We start from the raw sequence: 23792 nt of genomic DNA on the forward strand, positions 1-23792 counted from the left end.
CTTGCAGCACCATTCCAAAATATGAGTTCTGTTAAAGGAACAACCTCCAGAATCACAGAGATAAAATTAGACCTTCTAAAAACCTTACACTGAGGTTGAAATTATCTCTCTAAACTTTGTAGCACTTCTGTGAGGCGATGTACACACATAAGAAATTTTGTTACTATGTCCTGATTTTCCAGGGAGACGCCCTTGAGGGCCGCAGCTTTTGGGTGACGCCGAGCAGTGCCACCCACGCTACCTCAATGGCCCTTGGTTACTGTGGCACGGAAAGAGGGGGGCTTTGGAGTAACACACACCTTCAGCACTTCTCAGCCTTTTGCAAAAGAGCAATAAATGACTGACATCTGTTTTAATCAGTGACCAAGCCTTTTGTGTATTAAAGAGTGTTTAATTTTTTGCGAAGGATGCCATTAGGATGCCAGGAGGGGCGGAGGGGAGTCACTGCTCTGCAAACGAGCCAGCCAACGTCACTGGACATGGCTCAGCCTCTCAGCAGTCTGACTCAGTGGTAAATGCTCTGAAGGTAACGCTGCTCCTCTGGTACAGTCCATGCAAAACGTCCTGTCTGTCCCTCAACACGTGTGTATTGTCCTGGCAACATCCCCGTGGGCACCACCGGGATGTTACTGTCATGAGTGGGGTTGTTTTTGTCTGTCACTCATTGCATCTGTGGACTGTGTGTTTCCTGGGCAGGGTCCAGCCCTCTCAGCCGTGTTGATTCCAGCTGTAGCTGCTCTCCATGTTACATTTGTAGTTTTTCTTTGAGGCTCGAAGTGGTGTTTTGCTGAATAAGGAAGTCTTTCATTGTTTCGTGTTTGTGCTCCAGTGGAATACAAGGGATTCCTGTAACCTGTGCAGAGAGAAAGACTTTAATGCAGAGATAAAGCCAAGGCACGCAGTATATTTGTGTTAAAAATAGCAAAGACCACAATCCCAAGGTCAGTGTTGAAACTCCCTTGGGAACAGATGTGTTTTACCCTGAAGTCAGGGCTGGATTGCAAAGGCCTGCGTGGCACTGATACACAGCAGTTGACAGAATAATCAGAGGGGTAAAGTTTCAAGTTCTCCCTTCTGTCAGCAGTAAAACTGTTGCAATTAAAGAAACTTAGAAGGTGTTAAAGATGTCCAAGGTTTATGGGATGGCGTGAGATAACAAGCGGCTGAGTTTACTGTCCCACTGCAGCACAGGCACCAGTGGTGTCTGTGTTCCTCTGGAGGGGAATAAAAGGGAGGGGGAGCTGAGCAGAGTGAGGACTGTGTATTCCTCTCTCCCAGTGCTGGCTTTGGTTGTTTGGGGCTTTGGGCACCTCTTCTCTCCTGTGCTTCACTCATTTCTAACCTGCTTTAGGTTAATTGGGTGTTATTCCCCACCTATACAGGTGTTGCAGGGACATATTTGGATGGGGAGGTTTGTCCTCTTTCTGGAAGGGACTTCTGCAGACATTTGCTCTGGTTTTGAGCTCAGCAGTGCTGTTGACTTACCTGGATGTCCAAGTTCTTGCAAAGGGTGATTGTGCCCCTCAGGCCGGTAACATTGGCTTCACCTTGGTGGAGCCTGAGGAAATGAATTTATGCAAGTGACCGGAGCACAAATGGCAGCAATCAGGTCCCTTCCTGTAACGCAGCCCCGGGCACAGCAGCGCTCCCCTGCAGCCACCTCGCCTGTTTTGCTGGCATCCCGAGGGGAGAGGCAGCAGGGGGGTGCCCCAGCCCCTCTGCTGGTGCCCTCCCTGGCACGTCCCTGCCAGCAGCACTCTGCCCAGGGGGCACTCTTCTCACCCTTGTAAAACGTTCCCAGCTCCCGAGGAGTGCCTGGTTCAGAGTGCTCCGGGTCCTCTCTGCATCTTCCATGTATTTCACCTGCTGCTGCCTGGAAAATAAAGCTATGCTGGGTAATTTTGTCGAGAGATCATGTGTCATTATGGAAAAAAGCCTTTGGTAGTTCTCTTAAAATCCCCCTTGGCAAAGGCTCTTCCCTGAAGAGAGCATTTAACAAGGTGCTTTTGACAACCTGTAATAACAGCTGGTCTGTGTAAGTGAAATATTGGAACAACAGCTGATGCTTTGCTTGCTGAAATGGATTGATAAGAAATACACAGAGTTCAGTTCAATATGATGTGAAAGCTGAGCTTTAAGTTCACTAGGAGGTACTGCAGCAATTGTTATAAATGAAGTGTTGTGTCCAAATGGAGAGTGAGCTATCAGCTCACAGACTGCCTGACTTCCCCATCCCCAGTCAGGGAGCAGACCCTGCTGTTTCCCAGGGTGGACACCTGGTTTTGGTCCCTCCTTTCTGGGGAATGCACACTTTGCAGGATCTGGTGCAGGAGGAAGAACCAGCCAGCACCAAGAGCCTGCTTTTCTGTACTAATTTGGCAACTTGGAATTCCTGCAACAAAGAAATAGTCTCTGTTATAAAACCTCATTGTTAGTGCAACCACTTGTGCACAGCAAGAAACCTAAAGAGCAGGAATGTGTTTTAAAGGGACATTTCCATTAGAAAACAAAGGAGAGAGTTGTTAAAATACTGCTGTTGTCTTCCTGGCTCTGAAAAAAATGAAAAAATATTTAAACAATTGCCTGGACTCTCCTTCTCGTGGAGAAAGTGGGGAGCAGGAGCAGAGCTTTGGCATGCAGCTGGTTGGCTAAGGCTCTTCCATGACCTGCTGGATGAAGAAGTTGCCCTGTGTGTGTCCCCACGCCTGGGCCACTTGTATCTGACCAAACTGCCTGTGGTGCTCCACACAGACTTGCTTTGCACTGAGACAGCTGGGAAAATGTGCAGGGTAAGTTGAAGGTGTTTAATTTTACATTCCATATTGAGCCTGGAAACACCTGAAGATGCAGAGTAATCTTTGTTTAAATGCTGACAGTACGCCCTTGAAGATTTTATATGGAAATTAAGTCAATTACTGTTTCTGTAATGCAATTACTGTTTCATTAGGAACACTGTAGTGTTAACATGTGGGTTAGTATTGATCAGAAAAATCTATCTGTATAATATATCTGGGATAAAGTACTCTATGACTCAGCTGACCTGAATTTATCCTTCATAAGAATAAAACTTGGCAAGTGTGATGAAGCCTGACAGCCTCAGTTTCCCCACCTGAACAGTGGCCCTTTTGTATTTTTCTGCCTGTGGTATTCCTTCACAATTTATGGATAAAACCCCAGTTTGTAAGTTATACATATTTAATAGTAATCCATAAAAATTCTTGTGATGTAAGTAATGCCACTTCCAAAATGCTCAATTTGACATTATCACTTCCTTTGTGTAAATCTCAAATATATACTTGTATCCCACCTTGTCCCTTTGTTCCCCAGCCATTCAAAGCTCTGCTGCTGGCATTGAAATGCTCCCTTTGACTCTTATAATCTGTACCTGATTTGACTATTGATATATTATTATACTTTTAAAATAGTTGGTTATTTCCTTTCTGGTTTTGTCTTCTCTTACACCCACCCAGTCCACATTAAAAGCGCAGGGGATTTGTGATGAACTAATTATAATGTTTCTTTTCTTTTGCATTCTCCTTGCAGTTCCTGCCAGGCTGTAACTCAGTGTTTAGCTGCAGCCTGATGCACTGTGGGTGTTTCACAGGAAACATTTGCCATGGCATCGTTTTGCCTGTGAAAACAGTGGAACGATGACAAGTTTCACTTTGAGCTCCAGAATTTTGAAGCGTGGTGTTGACTGGTACCAAAATGCAATCTGGTACCAAAATATTGCAAAATGCAAATATGGATGTGTAATTCATGCTGTAGGAATTTTGTGGTGGTATATGACAGTGCTGCTATTTTATTATGATAACAGAGGTGGGAATTCTCTCCTCAGGATGTACAAATGGAATTGGTGCCTCCTCATCAACAATGGTTTTGGGAATGGTTTTGCTTTGCATTTATAAGCTTGTAGTGCCTTTTGAGAATGTAGCCACATGTGGCAGCAGGTTTGGAGGTTGTTCATGGTGTATCAGAGAGCATGGGGGTAATTCCAAAGCACAGGAATGTCTGGAGGGCTGTTATTCCTGATTTTTCTCAGGTTACTGGGAAGTTTTGTTTGCAATTCACTTGGGAAGGGAGGCCCAGGGAAGGTGGGATACACCAGCTGGGATTAGGGGTGTAGCTGGGCGGGAGGGCTCAGGGAGCTGAGAATTCCAGGGGTATTTCCTGATGTTCATGGAGTCCCACAGGCTGGAATGCTGCTGCAGATGTAATGGCTCTCACCTGCAGTTGGGTGCAGGTTCCTGCCTGGCTTCCAGGGGCATTCCTGCATCCTGGCTCTCTGCTGTGTTGGAAGTAAGCTGGAAAGGAATCTCCATGGCTGCATGGTGAGCCTCACAGCTGTCCTTTAGCTGAGGTTTCTGCTGAAATTTGGAATTATTTTGAGTGACATTTTGACCCCAATTTGTCACTTGGGCTGAGGACATGGGCTCTCTTGTATGGGTTTGTCCCTTCCTAGCAATCAGGGGTCACTTCCTAGCAATCAGGTTGGGACAAGGGACTTTGGGAAGAGTCACCCCCTGGGTTATTACTGTGTCAGCATTAGCTGCATGCTAAATATCATCTGAATATTTATTGAGAAGAAAAATTGTTGAAAGTCGTGGGTAGGTGCAATGTGCCTTCTCACAAAAGCTGTCCAGGAGATCTTCCTCTTTGCTAGTATTAAGTTAGGAAAATCAGGAACCAGAGGTTGGAAAGAATAGTCACATCCAGGCTGGCTATGCCACACACACCCAATTTGGGAGGTGTCACTGAACCCCATTTTTCATGCTCTCACCACTGCAGTCTTCCACTGCTCACAAATGTGCCTGAAGCACACATGTTTTTTATGATGGTGACTGGGGATTTCTGGCTGCAAGATTTTGTCATATGGCAAATTTGCAGGGTTTGGGTCATGCCCAACCATTGGAATTAAAGACAGTTCCCTTTAAAGACTTGACTTTGTTCGGCCCTGTGCTTTAGCACTGGAGCCATGTTGCTTCCAGTCGAAAGTATTTCTAGTTTTCATGCTTACACTCAGGTTTTCTTCAGCTGAGGCTCAGAGAAACTGGATTATTTTCCCATCTCTTGCACAGAATCACAGCAGGACCTTGGGTTTGTTCTGCCTTTGCTCATCAGCTACAGGAACTACTTTTTCAGGATGTCAGCTTCCCAGGATCCAGCTCCTTTGTTTTTATTCAGTGCCAGCTAATGCAGAGTCTGTATACTGCTGGACTTTAGGCACTGGTAAAATACAAATAATGAATGATGACAATGGAAAACAGCTTTTACCTTTCTTGACAGTCATATTGCTGTTGTCCTGGAGATTAGTGGGTGATATAGTAGCAGTTATAAAAAAAAATCTGAAATTGTGATACAATTGATCGGAATCACCATTCTTGTCTCTAGTGGTCCCTAAGAGGCCTGGGGACATGACACGAGCTACTGTTCTTGTGCTCCTATTCCATCCTATAAATCATTATAAAATACTTCCCTGAGTGTTGGGGGGTATCACTTCTCTGCCTTTTTCATTCCAGTACTGTAACGTGGGAGTTAAGCAAAGTGTAGCACAGTGAGTGCAGGCACAATTCCTTTGACCTCAAGGAAGAGCTAGTGGAGTAAACACTTCTAATGCCTTGCCTGATTTTAAGAGAACAAGTAAACCCTTGGAAGTAGAGAACCGCTCTGTGGTTTTTAAACTGGAGACATTTAGACACCTCTGGATGGATCTTTGCTCTTCTGAATCACATCCTGCAAGAGATGTGGTTGGGGAAATTGTTGGACAGAGTTTCTGTTGAGGTCTGCAAACACCCTCAGTCTTGTGTGTGGAGTGTAAAGTATCCCAGTGATGCACGTGCCAGTTCATGTGTCCCTGTTTTTAGTCATTTTTACCTGGCAGCATGTGCTTTCTGTGTTCAGAAGCAATGTTGTGTCCCTTGAGAGACAGTCTCTGCTCCTGCTGTGTGTCCCTGCCCTGTGTCCCAGCTGTGCTGCATGGTGTGTGTGTGCCGAGCTGTGGCATTCCAGATGCATGTCCATAGGAACACCGGTGCTCCTTCGCTGGCAATAACGAGCTCTCTTTCCATCCCTCCCTCTAGGTTGTGTGGAGGAAACTTGGAGATGCTGCAGGGTCGTGCCCTGGAATTAGACAACACTTGTCAGGAAATCAGTACAAAGGACCCATGTAAGAGGCCCTGAGCACATCCTCTCTCTGAAGAGCACGGCCTGAACTGCGCAGGAGAGGGGAAGCACCGCCTGTGTCCGCCGCAATTCCCAGCTGACCACGGGGGTCTGCACTGCAACAGACTGCTGGAAAGGGGGGACATTCTGCACAGGGGTCTGGCAGGGAGCTGTGTGGCAGTGTCCCCCAATCCTGCTGTTCCAATAGCCCAGCTAATGAAGCTCTGCGCCCTCACTGCAACACTCCACCCTTAGAAGCACTGAGGTATTGCCATCCTAACCAAAAGATATTTGGGATTCTGCAGGCGTTACGCGAAATAGGTTTTATTTTGGTTAGTTACAGTGAATCTCTGATAGGTCTGAACGAGTTTTCCATTGGATTTAAGAGAGGTTTTTCAGCAGACTGGAGAGACACTGATAAACTGTGCCTTTGGTCTCCGCAGGTTTGAGGAAGTCGCTTCTTAGTAACTCACACTTCAGTCTGTAAAGGATCCGTTAATGGTGCTTAGGCAATTTCCAGGTGATTTTTTTGCTTTGGTAGAATACCTGCCTTTGGAGGTGCTAAAAGACCATAAAGTCCTAACCAGCCGGTAGTGTAGCATAACTACAGTACTTGTAGTGATCCACAATTTCTTTCTAAATGAAAGTAAAGATAGCTTTCTTTTCGATTCACTTTGATGCACATCTTCTGAAGAGGTGTAAGGTGTTTAATGAACAGCCCTTTAATGAACAGAATACTTAGGCATCATTATTACAGGTCTCAAGTCAGGATTTCCATTAGAATTTATTTTGGAAATTATATTCCAATTGTCAGGATGCTAATTTCTACTGTTTAATTTAGAGACATGCTGGTTTGTTTAACAAGAGCCTACAAGGATCTAAAAGATTGCACTGCATTATTAAAAAAAAGCTTTTCTTGCCACTGTAGCGTTCTTTCAAAGAAAAAGGTTTTATTACCCTCAGAGCACGCCTTTCATTATTATGAGGCAGAAAGCTCTTGTTCAGATTGCCTGAGATTTGACCAGACGGTGCCCTAGATGTGCTTAGTTTATTTTTATCTCTGTGTATGATCCTAGTTGTGTGTATTGAATTACAACAATAGATATTTTGTGTATATCTTAAAGCAATGATAGTTTCATGTATGAATGTGCAACAGGCTTGTGACTGAATGCTGTTGCTTAACTTTTTACTATAGCTGAGTATCAAAAAGACTAATAAAAATTAATTTTAAAAAATAGGAATGCAACAATTCCTGGGTTTCTGGTTTGTTCTTGGTTACTAAGATTTGAGCCAAAGTCAGAACCTCTGTTTTTCTGAGCTTGGACTGTATCCGTGGGCTATTTGCAGTGAAATGTAGCTCTGTTGCTGTACAATCTTTTGTTATATAGAAGTATGATGTAAATCTGCTATCTGTCTTCAGAAAAAGTGTGTTCATTTGCAGCAGTAATTCTGTTGGTTTCTGTTGTTATTTTCACTTGGTACCATTCAATGTAAGGCCTCTGATCCAGCGTTGCTTTCTTGGGAAAACTCCCATCCGCTGCTTCTCCTTGAGTTGCAAGTGCAGAATCCAGCCTTCTGTTTTGAACCATTGCCCTCCTGCGTGGTTTCTGATATAACCCCCAGCCCAGCCAGCTATCTGTTCTCTTCCCTGGTTGTTTTCTCCCCTATATTGTTTGCAGAGTTCAATTCCAATTGTTGTATTCCTATCTCTGTATGTATGAACAGCTGTAACACCTGTACTTGTGCCAGCACTCTGGACGTGCAGGGGCCAAGCGAGGGACACTGGTCTTTTGACACTACTTGTGTAAATTTTGATACTGTATTAAAACTATTTTTTTACAGTTATGCATACGATGGGGTATCAAGTATTGTGTTCATCTTAGCAATGGTAATAAATTATAGAATCCCACCTTTGTTTGCTCTCCTTTACTGATTGAAGCTCCGGGCTGCTTGGGCTTACATGCAGGAGCCATTGAAAATGTTTCCTGCTTGCTTGAGAAATTAGCAGCACACTGTGCATTTTTCTTCATTTTCTTGCCAGGTGTCTTTAAAAAATCCCAGCAATGTGAAGTTGCTTCCCTGTTTTCTGTTGAACAAGGAATAACTGTGGGTAATTGTGCAAGGGGGTTGTGACCAGGTGCAGCTCGTTCAGTCCTCAGCTGTGCTGTGTTTGCAGCCCCAGGACAGCTCTGCTGCTTCTTTCTTCCTCCCCTCCTTACAGAGCAGTTTTGAGGTGTGGACAGGGAAATGTGGAGCTCCTGGAGTCTTCTTGTTCAGGTAAGGGGTGCTGATTGGGCTGGCAGTGTCCTATAGTGTGTTGGTGGCCTCGTGTGTCACCACATCCCTGTCCCAGGATGGGCTTGTGTGGGGGCTGGCTCTTAGTGCAGAGCAGAGACCTTCTACTAAATTTTCTGGAGAAAGGAGATACTTGGTACAATCAATATCTTTGAGCTAGTAAATCCCATGGGAACTCCTTAAAATGCACCTTCCTAAGAGGAGAAAGTGGGCAGTGTGTGGAGAAGGAGGTCAGTGCTCTTGGGAGAGTCTGTAGCCTGCTGAAATGCCTCTGTGCTAATGAATAAAAATTGTTGCAGTACTGGGGGACCTTCAGCTCCTCTGTCTTGCTCCCTGCCCCTGTGGTTAAGCCTTTTTTAGTAAAATGCAACTGTGCCAAGCCTCGTGGACCCTTTGTGCAGTTGTTTTTAGCAGAACTCTGCTTTGGTTGAAGATGTTGTTACGAGGCCTTTCCCAGGATCTGAGCTGAGCCTGAATGAACTATAAATTCATTGTGCAAGTGAATTTTAAATAGCACTTGTGTAGTGGATGTATGGAGTGGATTTTACCTTCTGTACTGCAGGAAAGCTGCTTTGCTGCAGGGTTAGAAGGTAAAGAATGGCACTTTGTTTTCAGCAAGTGACTGGTTTCAGTAGAGCCTGTTCCCCAAAGGCTGCAGTTGATGGACATGTTTATGAACGTGGCGTGAAGCCAGAGTGCCCTTTGTAATGTTTTGAGCAGAGCTAGCCCAAACAGCCTCTGTGGCCTGGGGACAGTGCCTGGCCCAATGCTCCTTTGTGCTACCCAAACCTCTCAGACACCAAATGCCCCCCAGGCTCTCTGTGTTGCCTCCCCAACAAATACCAGCCATGCCAGGGCACTGGTTTGTTTAATTCCCCAAATGTTTTTGAAGTAAGTCCAAGGGTGGTGTGAATTCTTTATACCGATCTCGCCACTTTGATACAGAAGAAAATAGCTCAGCCTTTTTTTTTTTCTCCCCACTTTTAAGTGGAAAAAAAGTCTTGATGAGACTCTTTTATTTTGAGCAGAATGGGCCAGCAAATGCAGCTGCTGGGTATGGAATGCCAAAATCTCTGTCTGTCTCCACACTTGTGTTTTCCAGGCTCAGGTGAAGCAGCCATGAATGTCCCCAAACCAGCACCAAACTTCAGCTCTGGTCATCCAAGATCCCCGAGGTAAGAACAACTGACTTGACAGCAGCTCTGCCAGGAATGAGTAAATAGAGGTTCTGCATTAATTAATCAAGCAGCAAGCAGGGATTTGCTGGGCTGATTTGTGGTTCTGGGACTTTCTAGCCACGTGCAGGAGAGGATTGTGAGGTGGTGTTTGCCAGAGCTGGCAGATCGGGTCTGATGTGTGCAATATTGGGAGTGAGGGGGAAGGGGAACTGCCAGAGGAGGAATGAGCAAATCAGCTTGCTAGCACTCACTCTTCTCTTAAAGAAAAAGCTCCTTCCCCTGCTGCTTGGTGGCTCCAGACTCCTCCTGTTTGTTTTTTTTTAATCCCAGAAATAGCTTGTCATGGTTGAGGTTTTCAATGTGTGGTAGGTCAGAGGAGGGGAAGGCTTAGCAAGACTATGTGGGATTGGTAGGAGTCAAGCAACACAGAGATGGTAGTGTGAAGGAAAATGAACTTTTGAATGCTCTTACATAAATAAAAATATGACTGTTTTAAAAGCTTAAGATAACATAGACCAGAGACAGAAACCTTACTTGAATCTTTCTTAACTGTGGAAGCTCAGACAGTTCTGTGTAAGTAATTTTAAAATTGAGAAATATTGATGGGGATGATGGAAATAAGTAAAGCCACAGAGTCCTGGGATACTGATATGAGGGCTTTACTGCAGTCAGGCTCTGGGGAGTTCCAGCCTAGGCCAAGCATCAGTGGCTCTCCTCATGCTACTGGCCTGTGGGGAAGGACCCCAGAGACTGCCTCACATGCTTCTGTCTGAAGCTGCTTCCTAAACACCTGGTTCACAAAGACCTGCCAAAGTAATAATACTGAATTATTTAATGTGTTTGTTAGAACATGATAATTACTCTCCTCTTGAATAGGAACTTGTTGTAATGATCTCTTCAAAGCACTGGCTGTGGCCCTGAAGTTTGAAGTTTCTTTGGATTTTTTTCCCCCACTACTGCATATAGGTGGAAGTAGATTTTAAAAAGTGTTTGTGAGGCTGCAGATAAAAAAATAAAGGAAAAAATAACACTGGCAGCCCATTGCCAGCTTCTGGAAAGAAAGAGTACAAAGGGAAGGGGGATGGGGATGGGTTCCTGCCCTGCCAGGATCCAGGCTGCTGCAGGTGAATCTCGTGCTGTGTTTAGGTGGGACAACCAATTTGCAGTGAGCTCACCTGTGTGTGGCAAACACTGAGTGAGAGAGATGGTGGTTTGATTGTTTCACAGGTGACTTCATTTTCTTTTTCTCATCACTCTTGGTAAATGCCAGGGGTTTGGTTGGCTGGTGAGCAGTGGTGTTCCCAGGCCTGAGCACCTCCACTGTGGAGCAGGAGGGGTTTGATGGCCTGTTTGGAGTTCTTTTCCAAAGAGCTTGGGAAATGCCTGCTGTGACACAGGGAGGGCCATCCTGGCTCAGGCCAGTGTGCTGAGCCCTGTTAAACCACAGCTTCACTCACAGCTTAAGTGTAAAGGTCAGAGTGAAAGGAAAATGTTCTCTTGGGTCTGGAGGTGGCCTTTCCACATAGGATCCATTTTGTTGTCAGAGCGGTGGGATCAGCCTGAACATCAATCAATGGTGTGGGGCTGTTGAGCTGCTCTGTTTTCACAGGCATTAGGCTTCATAAGAGAGGAAATACACAGTCTAAAAATGCAGTTTTTTCCTCCCCCTGCTGAAGGGGAAGCCTCCACAGACTGCTGCATGCTCCCATTTAGGAAGGCCCAGAGCCCACCCTACCCAACCTTGAGAATCCCAGGAAAAGCACACCATGAAACATGGGAATGTTTCCATGGGAACTGATCCTCTTCTCCTGCTAATAAAACAGACCTATAACACCAGTGACAACAGGTCCCAGTTTCTGCACCAAACTACAAACAGTGAATGCTACAAAGGGAGCTGGTGAAGATCAGAAGTGTAAATCAACAGAAGTGCTAAATTAGCTATGTGAATGCCTCTCTGTGAGAAGGCACAAGCAGATAAACAAAGCCCTTGGGGCAAAAAAAAGATCATTTTAATTACAGCACATCCAGCCAACACAAACCCCATGGATTGTGTGAAATCAGGTTTGTTCCTCTGATCCACAGCAGGAAACCCTGTAGCAGATCAAATGTGTTCAGGGAGGCTGTCCTGCTAATTGCTGCTCCTAGCTGAGCCAAAGCAAACTATTTAGACAAAGGAGAGAATTCACTTTTTACTTAGAATTAATTATGAAATAGCATGTCTTGATGGGCTTCACAATCACACTACATTTCCTGGGGAAAAAAAAAAAAAAAGTAGTTCTAATCCTGTGAAATAATTGGAGAATTAGCCCATTGCTTCAGGCTGGAGCCCCAACATGTGCATGTGATTAGGTGCAAGATGAGTGATGTCATGAATAAGGCTGTTTTTCAATCTCAACAAATTTAAAGCCTTCCTTACCAGCATTCTTGTATGTTCTGATGTTAAAACTCTGGGGTTTTGGTTTTTTATTTTCTTTCTGGCATGACTTTCACGCTTCCTATTGGTTTTTATTTTTAAGCCTGTTGTGGCCCTTTTGCAGAATCTCTTTGGCTTCTCACTAGAGGTTTCAGAGTTTTTTATTGAGTATTTTGGGGGTTGGATATATAGCTTGGGTACTCTCACTTTATTCTGCTAAACATGAACTGGAGGTTTCAGTTTCCTCCTGTGCCATTCCAGCACATGTAGGTTGTCTTGGAGCAGCTTATCTACATTTCCAGCCGTGGAAAAACAAAGCCAAAGAGGTAGGGAAGAAGTTATGTTGGTACCCTGGCAGAATGGAAAGTGCAGGAATATCCATGCAGAGCATCCATAATCCATATGTGCTTAAGTAATAACTTTACTGTGTCCAGGAAAATGTTTCTGCGTGCGCTGATGGAAAACTGAGCTGGATGGGAAGGCAGGCATGTGCCAGCAGAGAGCAATGGATGTGCCGCTCTAAAGGCACTTCGGAGGCATTTTCAGGTGTAAAAATGAGCAGTTGGTTAAAAAAATGCAAATAAATGAAAAATAGACAACTCGAAGCTTTCCCAGCTGCTTCCCTCGGCACTTTTGAAGCTGCCTTCTCTTTTCTCAGAGAATAGTTCCATGTGACAGCCGGCTTGACTTTTCCCCTGCTAATATCCTTACCTTAGCAGGAAAAAGGAACAATGGAGAGAGGAGGCAGCCAGTGATCAGTGCCCAGACTGGCGCTGATAAGGTTTTATCTTGGACCTCGATTAATTAGTTGATGCTGAGGTCTCAGCTGGAAATGTGCTCGCCTGGTTGAGGAAAATACCGAGGGCTTGGTCCTGCCGTGTCCCACGATTCACTTGCTGGGATCGGGGCTGTTGCTGTCCCCTCGGCCCGCCGGAGCCGGCGTTCACAGCGGGCAATTCCACAGGACGCGGCCGGGACGGCGGAACCGGCGGGAGCAGCGCCGCCCTCCCCTCGCACCCCTCAGAGCCCTTCCCGCCGCACCTCCCCTCACAACTCCCACCTTAACCACGGCTCTCCTCTCTCCCCCCCTTCCCTCGCCATCCTCCCTCACCACCCTGCTCTTCCCCCCTCATGGCCCCTTTCTTCCCTCATAACCACCCCCGTCTCCTCACAGCCCCATTTTTCCCCTCAACGACCTCATTTATCTCAAAACTCCCCTTTTTCTCCTCACAATTGCTCTCTCTCCCCTCACAGCGCCATCACCCCTCACAACTACCCTCTCTCTCCCCTCACAAACCACATCCTCCCCTCACAGCCCCATTCTTCTCTCCCCTCACAGCCCCCCCCCTCTCTGCCATCTCCCCTCACGCCTCCCCTCTCTCTCCCCTCACAACTCTCTCCCCTCACGGTGCCATTCTCCCCTCATAACTCCTCTCCCTCTCTCTCTCATCACAGCTCAGTCTTTCCCTCATGGCCCCGTTCTCCCCTCATGGCCCCATCTGCGCCATCTCCCCTCATGGCCCCGTTCTCCCCTCACACTTTCCCTCGCAGCCCCATTCTCCCCTCATAACTCCTCTCTCTCCTCGTAGCTCAATTTTTCCCTCATGGTCCCATTCTCCCCTCCCAGCACCGTCTCCGCCATCTCCCCTCACAGCTGTCTCCCCTCAGGACCCCGTTCTCCCCTCACAATTCCCTCTCTCCCCTCACAGCCCCGTCTCCGCCATCTTCCCTCGCGGCTCCGTTCTCCCCTCACGGCTCCGGGCCTTCACCCCAGCACAGGTACATACAGAAAATACTGATCTGGGAGAGTCTGGGTGGGAAAAAGGGTAAAATAAAAAAAAAAAGGTGGAATTTGGAGATTTCCAGTCCTTTGTGACATAGAGGGAGAGACCTCTTGGGCTGGATGGAATCTACATTAATAAATTTGCCTCCACCTGTGCCTGTGGGTAACTCAGGAGCTGTGGATGTCACGGACTGGGGAAAACTTTCCAGATGCATGTTATAAAAAAATGGGTTCTGAGTAATATTGGCTGCATTTTAGTTTTCTGTCATCATAGAAAATATGAAACCAGTCCATAAATCAGGGTGATTGCAAGAGGGAAACATGTTTAGTCTAATTACCCCATGCTATTAGTTTGGTTGGGGAGGAAATATTAGGCAGGCATTTTTCTTTTTCTTCCCCAGGAGAAGAAATATGCTCCCAAAAAGGTTTTGGGCTAAACTGTCTATTAACCACATTTTTAGTTCCTATTTTGCATATTACTAGCCTCAGAATTCCAGTGGCCTCAACAGGAGGAGCTGAAATTATATCAATTAAGGGATAGTATAAGAAGAGAGCTCTGTAACCAAAGTAACTCTCTGCTCAGATGTTTCCTGTGAGTTTTCATTCTTTTCAGATACATGAAGATGTCCAAAGGGCAGCAAAAATGATTGCAGTGCTGAGCTATAACTGCACACAAACCCAAGTTTTTATTCTGTTTTCAATTACTTGAGTGATCCTTACAATATTCCAACCCACCAGAAAATTAATGCTGGTTTACCAGATATTCACTTAAAAAAAGGGCACAAATCCCTTCACGTTTCTATTGCTGCTTACACAGGCAGTCTTGTTAACTGGGATTTCATGGGTATAAATGACTGGAAAATTACCTCAAAACGATGCAATTTCTATTCTTGTTTTGGTGTGTCTGTTGTGATTTCCTGAGGAGTGGGTAAATTACATGGGAATTGTCACAGGTAGTGATTAAAAAGGATTAAAAATCAATTTCACCTTGCAAGTTGGTAGAGAGGGGTAACTCTGTATGGGGTTTACTCTGGGTGTGTGCAGCCTGGACCTGAAAAACAGGGTTATTTTATTTGGTCTTAGCTTAGTGTTTATGTTAATATGTGGTGTTATTTGCTGTGGTACTACTGGAAGGCATCTGGGAATGCTTGGTCGTCTTTGCTTGGGAACATTGCTCAGAAAAATCCTCCTGTTTGGACTCTTCTCCTAAGGGAAGGTCCCTCCAATCTGCTGCTGACTTCAGCCCTTCAATCCTTCAAATGACTTCAGAAAAGAAAGGTAGATCCCAAACAGCCTCATTAACCATTTTTGTTAATATATTTTCCCTCTATTTTAAACCTTCCAACAGGTGTCTGTTTGGGTTTTTTTGTTTGCATCAATGGGAAATATGTCTTGACATGAAGAAATCCCTTCATCTCTTTGAGAGACAGGTTTACTTTGCAGATATTCCTGCTGTGCACAGGAACATTTGCTGCTGATTAGAGGGGTACAGCTCTGTTTGCAAAGCAAAGTGCTTTCATGAGCAGATTTCTCCCCTTTGCCTTCTGGTTTCTCTTCCCAACTGGTGTTTTCCAGGTGCAAACTGGTCTTTACTCAGAGAAAAGACCATCTGGGTTTTGTCAATGCTCAGAGGAATAAAACTTAGCAGCTGAGAGTTGATTTCAGTTCTTCTCCTTTCCTGCCTTGGGTCTGGCGTTGGTTTAGTGGCTGTGCCAGGCAAACTGGCAGAGGCTGCTGGGCCTTGTGAAGTCGTGCTGGGCTGTGGCTGGAGCAGCTCCCTGCTCCTTTTATCCCATGGGAGTGTGTTTGTTTTGTGTGGGAATGTCAGAGAAACAGCTTTTCTCCTGCAGACAGTGACAATAAACATTGCATTTTGTGATGCTTTAGCTCCAAGTCCAGCATTCTGCTTCCCAGCCTCTGCTGTCAGCATGGCCCGAAGCGAAGATGTGGATGAAGGAGAGAAATAATGCACAAAGGAGAATTCTCTGAATTCCTTTGCGGTAGTGGGTGCTGTGAACCTCCCTGGGATGTGTTACAGGGACGGTTTTGATCATTTTGTTTGTGTGTCTCCCTCCTGGCCATGGAGCTCCTGGCAACCAAAGGAGTTTCCCATTTGTTGGCAGGGGAATGAGTAATTGCTGAAGTGTAGCACCTCAGTAGTGGCATCTGGGAGATTTTGGTCTGTCATGTGTAGTACCAATGCAAAAATGTTTTCTGTGCTTTTGCCATGTCCAATTATTTGGGGAATGGGGGAGCTGATTTTTGGGGCTGTAACTGTGGCCTGATTCTGTGAGCCCCCGTTGCTGAGCAGGAGCTCTCCCTCTGAGGGGAGCTGGGCACCCAGGCGTGGGGCGGGACTGTCTCAGCAGCCCTCGGCACAACCGCGAGTGGCCGCTTCCAAAGGAGCCGAGCAGCCTTTCCACAAGCAGCTCCAGATGGCAGGAGAAGCATGGAGGCCCCAGCCTGTCTGCACATGGTAGGTGACAAAGTTCCTCAGCTACTGATATGTGAGTATGTTATATATGTGTTTTAATTTTCAGGAATGCTGATTCTTGTCTGGTGGTTTGTACGATATATCGGTTGTTTGTGTAAATAGATTTTTACCTACTCCAAGAATTACTCTGGCAAAGGGCTTAATAAATTGCAGGAGACAGGAATGGAGAGGAAACCTTTAACCAAAGCATAAAGAAATAATAGATGTGGAATTTTTTTTTGTTTGTTTTCATCTGTAATGAATGTACAGTATTTTTCTCCATTACTAGCTGTTGGCTGTGGAAGTGAAAATATAGAGGCTGGTGAGTCAAGGCCATAGAAATGAGGAAATACTAGTACATAAACCCATTTGCACTAAAATATTACACTTGTCTAGAAGATAAGTAACACTGTGTGTTAGTAGTGGTAGCAGAGTGATGGTTTGCTATCAGACCTCATAATGTATCCCATGCAGAGCATTGCCTGTGGAGTAAGGGCTTGATAGATCCTCTCAGCCATCCTGGTGTAGCAGGAATCAAGGTTTTGTGTTTTACTCTTAACTCAGTGGATCAAGGAAGAGAAGCCAGAAAGCAGATTTGATAATTAATTCACTGGGTGTGCACGTTATTATTGCTGCAAATCCGTATGGCTTAGTCCACCTGAGAATTGTGTGGTCTCCAAGTGACTAACAACATGTGCCTGCTTGTCCAGGAGAGCTGGTATGTTCAAAAAATTAGTATTTGAAGAATTTTCAAGAGTCCCTCCTTGGGGCTTGTAGGGCGGGCAGCTCAGCCTCATCTGAGATGGGCCTTCAAAGAAGGTGGACCCAGGGTTTCAGTTTTATTGTCTACGCTCCCTCTTTCTCTAAGTGGTTTGTGTCAGTGTGCTTTGGGCTCAAAGGAATGTTGCTGAACATGTTACAGGTTGTTAAAAGTTAGTTTGATACTGTTGTAGGGCAAGAGATCACTGACTGGTGGGGTTAGCCTTCAGTCAGTGCTGCGTGGCCGTTTAGAGCTCATGGTTCAGCCACAGGTTGTTAAACAATTTTAAGCAGGCCTATCTTCAAAGCTTGTAAAACTAACATTTAATGAAGTGAAACACAGATCAATTGTAAATTTTGTGCAGCGGCTCAGCTGTATTGATTGCAAGGTTCAAAGACTTCCAGTATGGCCCTATTAAACACCTATAATGTTAGGGTTGAAATGATGCTTGGCAAATGCTAACAAGGTTGAAAATAATTCCTGCTTTTCAATAATCTGCCGCTTCCCGGTCAGCAGGGAGGAGTGGGAACTGTTTGGTCACATAGCAGTTGCTCCTGGGTCCGTCTGGGCTGGAAGAAAAGGGAGCTCTGCAGCACCTGTGGCTGCTGAGCGTGCAGGTGTGGGAGCTCTCCCTCAGCACTCCCGCTGTGCAACTCTTGTCTCCCTTTCCCCGAGGGGATTTTGGTTGTTCCATGTGGACAGGGCTAAACCTGGGCCAAGTGTGACAGCCAGGGAGCAGTTTGGCCCCTCCATGCCTGGGGTGCTGTGGGTGGATGCGCACGGTGGCCCCGGGCACGGAGCTGTGTCTGCCACAGCGGCTGCTTGGCAGAGCCGCTGAGAGTGTAATTTAGCTGTACTTGGCACGCTAAGAGCTGGATCCTGGCTCCAGCCCGGTCCCCTGGTGAGAGGTCTGTAATTTGTAACCACTCAAGGATGCCGGCGGCTTTTCCTCTGCTCCATGGATATGTGCCAGACTCTGCAGGCTCGGCTGAGCCGTGCCCCCTCCTGCCCAGCAGCGGGATGGGAATGGGAAGATGTATGATCAGGCAGGCAGTACAGCAAAAAGAAAATCAATACAGATCAACTGAAGGGTTTTAATCCTGCCTTGTAATAACTCCTTATCTCTCCATGCCTCATATTTGTTACAGTGTGGTGTCACTGAACGCTGCTCGCTTGCAAATCAGAATGTCCCCATGCAATGTAGTGACTATAAAAGTGTACACACCCACCCACCAGGAATGCACCCCTTGGGGTGAGAATGGAGGGTGTGCATGGAAACAAACCCAGGCAGCTCCCAGGGTGAGTACTGCAAGGCTGGGCCTTAGGGAGAGAACAGTCTGGGTGCTGTGTTTGACCCTGGCAGTTCCTGCTCCCGGTCAGCAGACATCCCACACTCCACACCTGGGTAGGAAGGGCTGTTCTTCTGTAAAACAGCAGCTCCCTCTCCTGCATATATTCTGACAACAGCAATTAGAAACATAGCAGCACGCCAGGGAACTGCTAAATATAGAATGGCCTGAAGGGATGAGCTTATGTTTCATGGATTTTTTTGGTGTGATTCCCCACCCCTACCTGCTTTATGGATGGTGCAGGAGAATTTAAAGGTCAGGTGACCAAACTACCTCAGAAAGAGGAAAAGGGATCCCTACTTCTGCCACTGTGGTATAAAGAATAGGAATAAGGAAATTCCATTGGGAAATAAAGGGACCATTAACTCAGAATGAGATTTTGCCAGCCTGTGGTGGATAAAGCTCCTCCCAGGTCTGGGCTAAGGAGGAGGAAGCAATGCTGAACTGAGGGAGTGTGGGGGCTTGAGCAGAGCAGGATGCTGGTCCTGCACTGCACCTCTGAGAAGGGAGGCTTTGCTGAGGCCCTGCCCTGACCTGGCTCTGGCTGGACCCACAGTTCTGTGGGACATCACAGCTCCTCTACAAGAAATCCTGTCTTTAGAAAATTCTTTCCCTTTAGGAAATGCACAAAGAGCGAGTACTTTAATTCCTGGATGTCAAAGTTAGTGGATTGTGAGTTGTTGTTACTGCTACAATAACACAAATTTTGCTCATGCATAATATATTATTTATTTAATGAAGGCTGAATGAAAGAGCTCCCTCACTCCCTGTCTGTGGTGTGCAAATGTCTAGGGAGGGTTTGGTGCTTGCTTCAACAGCTCATGCTCCTAAAGACTTGACATCTTGTTTATATTGCCTAAATAGATATGTGCTATTTCCGGGAGCTGGTGTTGGGCTTTTATGACAGTTTCACACACAGTTTCATTTTTAGCGTAGGAGAGGTCACAGCGTTTTGCCGACTCAAAGTACCTGACTCTGACAAGAGGAAGCAAATTTCATTAAATAAAAAAGGGTCAGCACTGCACAGGCTGATTATTTATAAATAGTGCCACCAGTCAATACCTGATGGTTTATTGGACTTAATGAAACTCCTGTAGCCAAATGTGTATTTTAAGAAGGCGTTTGACCTTGGGCATTTCTCCTGCTGAGGGGATGCTGTCTGCTGTGTCAGTGGTTCAGAATCAATAACCTCCAGTGCTGTCCTGTTGAGAGCTCATGTACTTAAGGGTGATATTGCAAAATGTGACAATATTCTGCTGACAAATGACTTGATACCCATATCCCTGTGGGGAAGGGTGGGCAGGGTTATGTGGTGACTAAAAATGCATTGATAATGAATGAAGAAAAATTCTGCTAGGGATGTCACTTTATCCATTTAGCACTTGGAGCTGCTGCCCTTGTGTCAGCCTTTACCAATGCTGTCCATGGGGGTCTGAGTGAGACCTGTTTGCTGTTGTGATTGACAAATTTCATGAGACTTTTTAGGGCTCTGGAATTAAAACTTTGCTATTCTTCTGCTTTTAATTATGGTAGCAGGGTGATAGCCCTATATGTGGAAATTATGCTTGTCCTGTACACAAAAATCAGTGCCCAAGTATCACTTTAAGGGCTGGCTGGATGTTTCAGGCTGTTGTCGATAGATAGTTTAGGGGTGAACGTCAGGAAGGGAGAAGAGCTGCCTGATGCCGGAGTAAGTGGAGATAAACTGGCAGTGGCTGCATTTATTGTATCAGTTGGAAGAGAATCTCAGCTAGAAAAATTGTCTGCCTATAAAGGCCAAAGCAAAAAGTTGAAGTTTCCTTTAGGTAAGACAGTTAATTCACTAAGGGGATGTACATTGGTGGACTGATGGATTTGTTGCCTTGCAAAGGGCTTTTTAAAATATTTAAGGCTCCAGACTAACTGAGATGTTGCACATAGGGGAGCTTCCATGCACAGCAGGTTGTTGGCCCTACTTAATTGACCAGGCTGAGCTTGGATTTTCTGGGTTCCCGAGTTTGGAACTGGGGTGTAGATTGAAGCTGAGGTACTCTATACACTTAGTATAAAATACATGTTGGAAGATGTGTAGCCTTTCACAAGGATAAGACTGTAATACTGTTACTTCCCTGGAAACATCCCTAGCATGGCTCCAAACCTCTGGCTGTGGAAATGCTCATGTGTCTCCTGTCTGATGCAGGCTGACAGGAAGAGAAGCAATAAATGCGAGTGTACACATAGAGGTGTAATTGCAATTTTCCAAAATAACTTTTTTAATAACATCTTTTAAATACTTTATGTATCAAAGAGCTCAGTGGGTCTCTTCTTAATATACAGTGTGATTAATTCAAATGAGAAAAAACAGTCATGCAGATGGGCTTTACAGCTAATGAACAGGATGCATAAAATATGCTCTGCCTCGCTAAGGTATTATTGTCATCTGACATTTTTGGAAACTCCCGTGGAATTTATTTTACATTAGCTTCAGGTAGTGCTGATGGAGTGGGTGAATAATTGCCTCTTTGTCTTGAGCTAATCCTCTGTGCAGATTTTTGGAAGTTTCTTTTGCACAGTTTTGAGTTAGGCACATTACTAAGAGACTTGCACACAGGAAAGGTTATCCCAGCAGCACAGGCAAAAGAGTCACATCGCTGTGGGTTAAGGCAGTAGACTTGTAAGTCCCATTTGCTGTGCTAGTAAGAGTTAGAAGCTGTTGCCTGTTTAGCCCCTTGTTCATTATCAGTGTAACATTTTTAAAATATGTTCTGGGCCTTGACCAGTGGGGCTGGCTGCCAAACCTGAATGGACCTCAATGGCACCTTCTAGATGGGAAGTGAAAGGGGTGTTATGATGTCAGTAGCTACTTTCTGGCAGAGGCTGGGGGTGTCTCCAAACAGAGCCTCCCAGAACACTGCCTCCGTGTGAAACACTGGGTGCTTCGGTCTTTCAAAGCAAAATGTCCATCAATGAAGGGGAATCAAGTCTCTTTAACATGTACTTTAAGTAATCTGGCAAATATGGTTCTTGTCCAGAGTGAATATTTTCCAGGACTTGGGTAGGGGGTCAGAACCAGTGTCCCTCATCTCTTCCAGGAATTTGATATGAGTAAATGCATTGCTGTGCTGAAATAACAGTTCGCAGGCTAAACTTATCATATGTAAAACCTCAACTTCCTCCCCAGCCTGAACAATGAATGTTTTTGGGAAAATATCTTGAAGGGAAATTCCCTTAATAAAGTCTAGATGATGGTTTTCTCAGTGAGCTTTGGTGTTGTTTGAATGTGTGTCTGTCCTGGATGATGTGCAGTGCATTTCCCAGTATTCTCTATCTGAAATATCAGTAAACTCATCTAGCAGGAATTCCTTCCTTTCCCTTGCTCAATCAAAAAGCAGATTTTGCTCTCTAGCTTCTGAAGTCATCTTATTACAGAAGAGATTTTCTGCTCTGAAGGAAAAGAGGCAGAAGAAAACAGAAGAGGAGTTGCTAAAGAGATAAATGACAGGCTCAGCCTTAAACCCTGAACTTGCAATTTATTTGCAGCAAATGTTCAGGGAGCACTAAGACAGGACATCTGTTTCAAGTTATTCCCAAAGCAACCTGCTTATTCAGCTGCAGACATCCCCACCTGCTCCTCTAATGAGCTCGGATCTCGCAATATTCCATGTTCCTTCCTTTGAACCTGGGCAGAGCTGTCTGAAGCAGGGGAGCATTTCCTAAAATTCAGCATAGAGAGAGCTCTCTGCATATGTGCTGTTGGAGTCTCCCTGACTCCCACACTCCTGGAATTGTGATGACTAAATTAGGCATTAGTGTACATGCTCCTAATGTAGGATGTTGTGTGTGAAATTAGAGCAGTTTTGGGGCTGGTGAGGGGTTTGGGATCTGGCCTTGAAGACAGAATTTTTCAGTGTGATCCTTTGCTAATGCACTGCTGCCATTTGACATTTACCATTGACTGCTTATGCAAACTAAGGGGTAGCAGAAAGATACTGATTTCTATTTTTTTTCCCTCCCTGTACTTTAATTTTACAAAGTAAATACCAGAAAGAACCGCTTTGCAGGTGCTTTTTAGCACAGTGAGCATAACGCTTGGGGAATGCAGCTGGAACCCTTGGCCAAGGCTGCAGAGTCACTGTGTTTCAAAATGCATATGACTTTGGTGGAAGCTCTGGACTAAGGGCTCGCAGCCTGCAGAGGTGCCCGCAGCAGTGGGAAAGGTGCTCCAAAGTGGTGCAGTCATCTGCTCAGGCAACTTTCTTTGGGAGGAAGGGAATGCCCTTGAAACTTTACAGAAGGGACAGAGCCTGCTGCGAGTCCCCTGCTCTGAAGGTGTCCATGGCAGTGTGGAGCCTGCCTTGCTTTGGAGGCTGGGGGTTGAGACTGGTGTTCCATTGTACCTGAACATTCTGAGCTTACTTCTTGTGGCCTGTACAGAGCAGAGCACAGTAAATGGGGCAGCAGGTGAGACAAAGAATGGCTTTTGTAAACTCCCAGGGAAAGATTCCTGCTTGGGCAGAAGTGTCCCTGGGAGCCTCGCTGTGTGTCCTTCCTTACACTGTGCTATTTTTTGCTCTCCCTGCAGTCAGATACACATTGTCAGACACAGATCCCCTCTTTCAAGAGGGATCTTTGGTGTCTGTTTTGTGCTGAACATTGTCATTAATGAGCCATTTTCTTGGTGTGATGTCTCTTGCCTTATTTCAGCCACTGTTTCCTGGGCTAGTCTTGGCAGGAGAGGACAGGTCTCTGATGGATTCCCAGGAGGGCTCTAGGAAGGGTCCGTTAGGATGGGAGCAACAACGAAGGAAAAGGAGTTAAAAACGGTGTTGTGCTGGCACCTGCCAGTAAATATTCTCAGATAAGTTAATGAACTTTATAGACTCAGTGCACCAAACCTTACAGCTGCCTTTCCAGCAGCAAATGATGTGTTCTGCCCCTAAAGCCATAGTCCATGGGTATGTGTGGGGAGCAGTGGGCAGCCCAGCCCTAAGCCAGGAGGCTCTGGAGCACATGGCTGGATTCCGGCACAGGGCGAGGCAGCCCAGTGGAGTTGAGCCACTTTGATATTGTCTGTACACTAGTGTAAAGGTGAGTTAGGTGTGAACTGGGAGATGGGATGAGAGTATCCAACAGTGATGGTGTTGTCTGTAGTCATAGACCAGGAAGAGAATTTCTGTGAAATGGCTGCTCAGTGCCTATGGAGGAGACAGATTTGCTCTCCTAAACAAATAATCTTCCTGCTTTTGCCATCCTGAGCAAAGACTCTTGTTCTCTGTTGGTTTTTTATTTCCCAATAATTTTTCAGAGGATCAGGGTAAATATCAACAGTTCTTTTTGGTGCCAACAGAATCCTGGGTGTGAAACTGGGATGTGCTGTGGTGGCAACCAATTCTGGGTGTG

General features: G+C 45.6%; 1 protein-coding gene across 2 annotated transcripts in view; it reads left to right on the plus strand.

The window, feature by feature from the left end:
* The window catches only part of CCDC85A (coiled-coil domain containing 85A), a 68279-nt gene extending 60263 nt beyond the window's left edge, over positions 1–8016 (plus strand). For both annotated transcript variants that reach the window (XM_084203551.1, XM_084203552.1), the window contains one exon: positions 6081–8016. In XM_084203551.1, the coding sequence (XP_084059677.1) occupies positions 6081–6170 (90 nt within the window). In that variant the 3' untranslated portion in view covers positions 6171–8016. The remainder of the gene's footprint in view (positions 1–6080) is intronic.
* The last annotated feature ends 15776 nt before the right edge of the window (positions 8017–23792 follow it).

This window comes from Fringilla coelebs (genome assembly GCF_963513975.1).
Source record: "Fringilla coelebs genome assembly, chromosome: 3".
NCBI lineage: Eukaryota > Metazoa > Chordata > Aves > Passeriformes > Fringillidae > Fringilla > Fringilla coelebs.